The sequence below is a fragment of the Hordeum vulgare genome, chromosome 6H (assembly GCF_904849725.1).
Source record: "Hordeum vulgare subsp. vulgare chromosome 6H, MorexV3_pseudomolecules_assembly, whole genome shotgun sequence".
Taxonomy (NCBI): Eukaryota; Viridiplantae; Streptophyta; class Magnoliopsida; order Poales; family Poaceae; genus Hordeum; species Hordeum vulgare.
In genome coordinates this window covers 550,925,265-550,933,504 of record NC_058523.1, presented here as the reverse complement: position 1 = coordinate 550,933,504, position 8,240 = coordinate 550,925,265, and the positions used below count along the sequence as shown (strand labels likewise).

Genomic DNA, 8,240 nt, shown 5'->3' with positions numbered 1-8,240 from the left:
CGACTTATAGAAGGGCAACGGATAAAAAAAATCAACTCGCAAATTCAGACCTCATCTCCTGATGGAGAAGGAACATGGAAGGCTCTATGGAAACTACAAAGTGCAGAGTAAAACTATTCCATGCATCACAGCTTAGGAAAAGATCTTCATATGGAAACAACAAAAAGCCATGTAAGAAATAGCACGCTGCTGAACACAGGACATCCGACACAATTCAACATTCAAAACTGAAGGATTAACGTCCACGAAAATTGCGCAAATAACATAACCAGGCATCATACCGTCTGCCTCTCGACATAGAAACATAGAGTTCCAGTAGAAAGCAACAAAAAAGCTAATTTTGATGATCAGGGCTCAGCCTCGCGTAACAAGTCAAGACTGTCACGCCTAGTTACCGCTGGAAGAGGCTCCCTTGCTCCTTGGTGCGGCCTCGGTTCCTGCACAACACATAAACAGGATTGTAGATTAGCACAAGACAAAGCTCATAATGTGTGATGGAACTGCTGGCAGATTTTATAACAAGACTCAAGAAGAGAACAAGGAAGTATACCCTCTCTGAAGTTGCTCTTGAACCTCCTGGGCACATGGCGCATGTACCTCATCCTCCCGGTGCCGGTGGTCTTCCTCCTGATGGCCTTCACACTCCAGTTGTCTGTTTACAACACAGAATCTCTCATCAGATGAAGTAGAGAACATAACACTTACCAAATGTAAGATGTGCTTTAAATTAAATATACAAAGACAGCAAGAACAACCTGACAACTAATCCTAACTGCCTTGCACTAACTAAAATTTCACAAGGATAGGCTGGCTACAAATGTGTACTGCTTAGGACAGGACGAACATCTTAAAATTTGTGATCAACAATACATGTGAACAAACAGCAAAGTCATTCACCTTATCAATAGCTCCAGTTGCTGAACCTCTATCAAGTTGTAACAGAGCATAGCATGCAAGACATGTGTCAATTCATTTTCACAGTTGGTCTTGCATCAACAATCTCATATTACAGCCATTCCCAACATTTTCAACCCATCATGCTTACCATCAAACAAGAACTACTCACAACCAAGGTTCAGATAAAGACCATGGCACATCAAGCCGCAGGCGTACCACGTATAGCCACAGAGCTAGCTAGCACGAGATTCAAGGCAAGAGCGACCGGGCTACCACAACTGAATCGACAACCTAAGCAATCACGGTCTCTCGCACACACTTCATGCCTATAACAACTATCTTGAGGAAGCGGGATCGCATGTGAGCAGAGCAACCGCGGGATCTGGGGGTGGGATGGACTTACACTTGCGGATGCGGGCGGCGGGGTAGCCGCACGAGGAGCAGGTGCTCTTCTGCAGGTGGAAGCTGCGGCGGCCGCAGCGGATGCACAGCGTGTGCGTCTTGTTCCGGCGCTTGCCGAAGCTGCCCGTTCCCTTCGTCTGCGCAACAATAAGGACAACAACAAAGGATCAGTCAGAACTGCAGATCTATCTAGACGAGAGGGAACGCGGCGGAGGGAGGAGGTTCCCGCCGGAGCCGCGACGGGCTCACCATTTCGCCTTCGCCTGTCGCCGCCGCGCCGCCTGCGCCGCCGCCGCCGAGGAAAGATGAGAGGAAGGAGGAGAGCACCAAAACCTAGCTCGCCCGAGCAGGAGGCTTTATAGAGCCGCTCGCGCGGTGCTGCCCAAGGCCGCACGGGCCCGGCCTGATGTATAGGCCGTGGACCTGTTGGTTCCTTTAGCGGGCCTCTCGGGAGAGCACTACGAACGGCCCAACGGGCCCAGTTCGCGATGCCCACAGCTGCTAGTGGAATTCTCTCTCAGAAAAAAAAGAAAAAACTGCTAGTGGAATCTGCTCCTGCCGCACACGCCGGACGAACTGCCGACCTCTCGCCGGCGGCGCGCACCGACCCGAGGAAGAGAGAAGCCAAGGTTCCGTGCCGGCTGTTTGCTCAGGTGAGGGTTTGAAGAGGACGGCCGTGGCCATGGCCATGGAGGAGGTGGAGGTGCCCTTCCCCACGGAGAAGCTCTCCATGGATCCAAATCGGTAAGCAAAAAGAAAAGAATCTGCTCTCGGATTTCTTAGATTGCTTGATGCATATAGCTAGACTGATCCTCCAGGTTTTTCTTGATTTTGCCGGTGACGGCAGGGATTGGGGGAGGCGAGCTGGCGTCGTGCTGGTGGCCACCGGGAGCTTCAATCCTCCCACCTACATGCACCTGCGCATGTTCGGTAAGCCTCAATCAACACTTGCTAATCTACTGCACCTATCAGTGATTCAGTGTGTTATTGTGTTTAGTAGCAAGTCTCAACAACAGCCTGAGAATGGGATCAGCAAAGTGAAAAGACTACCTCTTACCCCATCTTTTGATGTGATTAATTCATACAGAGCTTGCAAAGGATGAGTTGCAGCAGCGAGGATACTCGGTGCTGGGTGGATACATGTCCCCGGTGAACGATGCGTATAAGAAAAAGGTATTACCTGGAATTGGAAATGTGTATTTGTTTGTGTTAACGCCGTTTCCGTGACTGAATTCGCAATTTGGGGCTGGCCAGGACCTCTTGCCGGCTGCTCACCGGGTCCGCCTCTGCGAATTGGCATGTCAAAGCTCGTCTTTCGTGATGGTTGATCCTTGGGAGGTAACATGATTTTCTTTGGTTTTCATGTTAGTTGATGTGTGCATTGGGTTTTGGCATTGTAACATAAGATGTTTACAGTTTGGACAATGTCGTTTTCCGCTTGCACATTTTCTGTGTTTTTGACACAGGCAATGCAGAAAGGTTATCAGCGCACCTTGACCGTTCTCTCGAGGGTTAAGAACTCTCTGTGCAAGGACGGCTTAGCTGATCAAGGTATATGGCAGGATTTTGTTGTTGCAATACAGTCATGCCTTCTCTCACACTGTTCGATGGCCATTCAAATGTCTCAGTGTGTTTGCCATGTATATAAATCAGTCGTTTACAACATGCATTTTCTCTCAGGTGGTGTCAAGGTAATGCTTTTATGTGGTTCTGACCTTCTCGAGTCATTCGGCACACCAGGGGTTTGGATTCCAGATCAGGTATAAAACTTGAACATTTTTTGGCATCCGCAATTCGACATGCAGAATTTATGCACCCCTTGTTTATAAATCATGGTAACCTATTTAATTGTTGTTTGAATTGCCCCTATCGAAGAAGTAACTTTGATGCACAAACTTTTGTTTCCAGGTCAGGGCCATATGTAAAGACTTTGGTGTTGTCTGTATACGTAGGGAAGGAAAAGATGTTCAAAAGCTAATATCCAGCAGCACGACACTGCTAGAATGCGGGGTGAAACTTCTAGCTTGAGGAGCTTACTACTCCAGCAGACTATGGTGATTTACTCACATGTATGCTCATCCATGTGTATCCCTGTGTATATTTTCAGGATAACATCATTTCGGTTGATGAGATTGTGCCAAATCAGATCAGTTCATCCAGAGTAAGGTATCATTTTACCTACGTTGGTTTCTTTAAAACTACTCCCTCCATCCGGAATTACCTGTCGCAGAAATAGATTAAAATGGATATATCTAGAACTAAATATGTCTAGATGCATGCATTTCTCCGTCAAGTAATTCTAGACGGAGGGAGTAGATGCTATTACCACCTTCAAAATGTTCCTTTATCTGATGCTAGGATGTTGGTTGCTATATTATTATTTTGTGTTTTATCAAATTGCAGACAATGTATAAGGGGATGTCTCTCAATAAAGTATCTTACTTGTGATGAAATAATCGAGTACATTAGAGAGCACAAACTATACATGGAGACTGAAGATAGTGATACCAGATCATGACAATGGTAATATTTACCTCTATACGACTATACCCAGCAGTCTCTTAGTATTGCCCACAGTGAGAATCCTTGGTTCTAAAACTTTCATTTTATCGCTTCGCAGTTGCAAGCCTTTCGAAATGTTCATCGGGCATGGACTGTGCCACCTTGGGCATCAATCTTATGATCAAATCTGGAACATCTCTGATGAGCTGCCATTATATGAACTGAAGGAGTCTGACTGCTTACTAGCATCATGAATGGTTGCAAATGTATGGAGACCAATACTTACCAGTAGAAGGTTCTTGAATCTTCCTTACGGTGTTGTCAATGTATCAGTCTTTCGACAACAGAATATATCGCTAATAAAGCATTTATACGACACATGAAACTCTTTGTCACTGTAATATTCTGCCATTTATTTCATCCTCTATGTGTACCAAGGTATTATTCAGTAAGTAATTTGATGTGCTACACAATTCAGTTAACACTCTGTAATCCTAGCCAACAACACTAGCAGTTGCTCCTAGCTGCCTACCATCAGCAGCAGCAGCAGAAGGCAATGCTTCTCTGCCATGAGGTTCCATGAGGGCTTCCCGGCTGCAGCTCGCCGGCACGATGGGCAGGATCCCGCCGGGGTTGAGCGGGAAGAGTGTCCCGAAGTACCCGTCGGCGATGGCGGCCATGTCGCAGGTCTCGGCGGCGCCGGGCAGCTGGTAGATCTCGCGCATGTAGGCGTGGAGGCTGGGGTACTCCACCAGCTTCCTCCTGCTGCACCGGAACAGCGGGTTGTACACCAGGTCGAACCGTATCAGAGTGGTGAAGAGGCACACGTCGGCCAGCGTCACGCCGGCGCCGGCGCCGGCGCACAGGTACCGTGACCCGGAGAGGTGGCCCTCGAGCATGTCTAGCGCGGCGAAGAGCTCCCCCGCCGCCGCGTCGTAGGCCGCCTGGCTCTGCGCGAACCCGCACCGGTACACGCCGTTGTTGACGCTCGGGTAGATGACGCCGTACCAGCGGTCGATCTCCTGGCGGTGCTCCGGCGGCCAGAGGTCGAGGGCGTTGGTGGTGTCGTCGGCGAGCGTGCAGAGGAACTTGGCGATCTCGATGCTCTCGTTGCAGACCACCTCGCGGCGGTCGGCGTCCCAGAGCATGGGCACGGACGCCCGGCCCTCGAACCCGCCGCGCCGGGCGGCGTACACGTCCCGGAGCCTGCGCTTGCCGTAGAGCGCGTCGGGGCTCTCCGGCGTGAAGGACCACGCGCCGTCGTCGCCCGGGACGGCGACGGAGACGGGGAGGCGGGGCCCCAGGCCGAGGAGGGCACGGACGAGGAGGGCGCGGTGGGCCCAGGGGCAGGGGAGGCCGACGTAGAGGTGGAGGCGCGCGCCGGGGCCGGGCGCGGGCTGCGCGACGGCCGGGAAGCGGGACGGGGTGCGGGTGAAGGCCCCCGTGGCCGGGTCGGAGGGCGCGAGCTGGCGCATGAGGAGGCGCCACGCGGAGGTCCAGCCGTGGCGGACGGCGAGCACGAGCTGCGACGGCGGCAGCGCGCGGCCCCACAGCACCCGGGTCAGCGCGGTCAGCGGGTCCTCCTGCGAGGCGGCGATGCGGATGAGGCTGCGGCCGCGGCGCGAGGAGGGAGGGAGCGTCGGCGGGAGTCGCCGGAGCTGGAGGCAGGGCGGCGGAGGCTGCGGGGACCACATGGCCGGAGAGGCTCGGTGCGCCGCGACAGGCGACATCGAGAGTGTGGACGAGGACGGAGGGAGAGAAGTGGGTGAGAGTGGGACGATGGATAAGGAAGGCCCAACCATTTTCCATTGGGCCTTCATAAATATGTACAAACAACCCATTTCGCTTGTTGGACCTCATCCTAACCTTGGAAAAAAAAAAAGAACTAGGGTTTCGAATTTTCTGGATTTCAAAACAGTTTTTATAAACAACACATACAGAACCAAAACCGCAACAACAGAAAAAGCATGTGGCAACTCATACATGGGACGCTGAAAGCACCAAACGTTTTCGAGAACTAGTTTTTTTTTTCATGGCATTTCGCGTCTTTGCGCCTCATTCTCTCATGACGGAAGATGAGCTGCAGGTTCAGCCTCTCCGTAATGCGTAGAAACCTTGCATATATGGTAGATGATTATGAGCCAGACAGGCGAAAGCCAAAAAAAGGGTAATATTAAATGTGGCACTTAACACCTACTATATTTGTAACTTCATGATAAATTACGTTTTTCATGGTTTATAGTATGTGTTGCGCTGTCAATATAAATGAAATGGTGTTGATAGTATGCATTAGTGTCTTTCCTTTTTCAAATTTATTGGATGTAATTAATATTATCCTTCAATAGTCCTCGGTTGATGGCTATATATACGGTTTTGCACATGTGCTACCTTGGAACACAAAAGCACAAGTCTGCAAACACTATACTCTAGATGATCAGGTCGACGTTAAAGGTGGCGCCATCTAAAGGTGCCATGTCAAGAAGCATGCCTTTGGCCAACGCAGGCGAACAAGGCCATCCCCGGACTCGAATTGACAACCCGAAGATCGGGCCTGAAGAAAATGTCGTGATGGTTAACTTCCCGGTTGCATCCACTCAAGAGCTCCGCGCACCGCCACCACCGCGCCCTGCATCGCCAGTCGACATAGTCATTCGAGATGACATGCCCTTGCGGCTGCCTGGCCCCAACACGTCGGCCAATGTGGTCCTGACCCAGCGGCCTCCTAGCGAGATGTCCGCCGGTGGTTCAGAAGCTGTGTCCGCGCTAGATCACCGGGAAGTCCGGAAATCAGAGCTCAAGCATTATCTGAATGATGCCCAGCGAGATGCCTTGGAGTACCTGAAGGAGAAGGTCAGCGAGATGCAGCTTGGTGTTATACGGATGACAGACGCTTTTGCTCCCGGCATCGAGGTAATTTTACTTATATGCATTAATTTCTAGTAACTCTCAATGTGTGGACCAACACTAAATCCGGTTTGGGCCATGACTCATGTAGCTCAACTTAGCACACTCGCGCACACTAGCCCCTTGAGGGAGTTCGGTTTAATACAAATTGGGTTGTATTTAATCTTGATTTTGACTGAAATAAAATGCTAGTGCAGTAACCCCCGAGACGCATCTCGGGCAAAACATCCACCGTACGAATTAAAATCTCCTCGGGAATAGCTTTGCTTAGTAAAAATCAACGATCTAGTAGGTCCCAAGACTCAGATGGGGCTGGAAGCGGTATAGGGATCCATAGTCTCCTCGTAGAATTCAAACTTAGATCAAACTGATGTGCAGTAACCCCCGAGACATAGGTTGGCTTACCAAACCGACCTTAGGATCGAATCTTCTCATAATAACGCATACTGCCTTTGAATTACCGCATATTCAATAGCCCTCGAGACTCGGAATGGGCTACGAAAGTGGCTTGGGGATCAAATTCTTCTAGCAGGGGCCCTTATCCGTGATAACCTTCTTGCATCTTGGATTTTTTTTTTGCATAGGCTGCAGCTCGGGACAACAGGCGTTTGGAGAAGGAGATAGCCCGACTTAAAATTCTGCTCGACGAAGTCGAGCAAAAGAATGAAAATCTCTCGAAAAGCCTTGGTGACTCCATGGGTAAACTCGATTGTTCCCATTCTAACTCCCTTCATAATTTGCATATTTGCAATATCTGTGCTGACCACCTCCAAACTTGAATGCAGTAGATAAAAGGCGTATGACTGAAATGAGGAAAGAACTCAATTCCAACAATCAACAACTCGAGGACATCCAAAAAGAGGCCCAAAAGATTGCTACCAAACTTGTGCAAGAACAAAAGGCATGTCAAGCTGCCTGTGATGCATCTCGCCTACTTCAGCAGGAGCTAGGGAAGAGCCAGGCTGAGTGTGACCAGCTGAAGGCCGAGAAGACCAAGTTGAGTGACCAAATTAAATTCCTCAAGTATAGTTTGAAGGATTCCAACCTCGTCCGTCGCAATGCTCAAGACGAAGTAGAGCAAGCCAATCGGATTGTCGATGGCCAACCATATCTTCTCCAATGTCGATTTGGAAACAATAGCTATGCCACATTAACTCAAATTTGGCACCATGCCGAGATATTCGCCGACCTGCCCCGGAGTATTGTGAGCGCCCACAAGTACTACGAGGAGCTCAATGATCCTGAGCGGGAAGTACTCCAGGCTTTTTGGGCGCAATTCCAAGAAACCAGACGGCTTGACCTTCTCCCCGACAAACTGAAGCAAATCGGCGAGCTGCTCAATCTTATCAAGCCGACAATTGAAGCGATATTTATGACATTGTGGCCCGAGGAGGACATTCCAACCAACTTCTTCGACTTAGCAATCCGACTCCAGCACGCCCCACCCCGTATATTGGAGTGGAAGTCTTCAAAAGTTCGAGAAGGAGCTCTCTAAGCATGGGCAACGCTGAAGGCGCACTACCTCAGCCCCACTG

General features: G+C 50.1%; 3 protein-coding genes across 3 annotated transcripts; 1 reads left to right on the top strand and 2 right to left on the bottom strand.

Annotated features, from left to right (window-relative positions):
• Positions 1–203: 203 nt before the first annotated feature.
• LOC123401459 (60S ribosomal protein L37-2) lies at positions 204–1,674 on the bottom strand. The gene is made up of 4 exons (XM_045095284.1): positions 1,549–1,674; positions 1,301–1,436; positions 551–652; positions 204–437 (listed from the first exon to the last, which is right to left on the bottom strand). The coding sequence occupies exons 1-4, from the start codon at positions 1,549–1,551 to the stop codon at positions 388–390; spliced, it is 291 nt and encodes a 96-aa protein (XP_044951219.1). The 5' UTR covers positions 1,552–1,674; the 3' UTR covers positions 204–387.
• Positions 1,675–1,811: 137 nt separating this feature from the next.
• Positions 1,812–4,186, top strand: LOC123401458 (nicotinamide/nicotinic acid mononucleotide adenylyltransferase). Its single transcript, XM_045095283.1, has 10 exons — positions 1,812–2,043; positions 2,147–2,229; positions 2,387–2,472; positions 2,554–2,637; positions 2,766–2,850; positions 2,980–3,059; positions 3,208–3,309; positions 3,407–3,465; positions 3,703–3,822; positions 3,920–4,186. Exons 1-9 carry the CDS (start codon positions 1,982–1,984, stop codon positions 3,815–3,817), a joined length of 756 nt encoding a protein of 251 aa, XP_044951218.1. The 5' UTR covers positions 1,812–1,981; the 3' UTR covers positions 3,818–3,822; positions 3,920–4,186.
• Positions 4,187–4,189: 3 nt separating this feature from the next.
• On the bottom strand, positions 4,190–5,701 carry LOC123401457 (glutathionyl-hydroquinone reductase YqjG). The gene has a single exon (XM_045095282.1). It carries the CDS (start codon positions 5,640–5,642, stop codon positions 4,296–4,298), a length of 1,347 nt encoding a protein of 448 aa, XP_044951217.1. The 5' UTR covers positions 5,643–5,701; the 3' UTR covers positions 4,190–4,295.
• Positions 5,702–8,240: the final 2,539 nt, after the last annotated feature.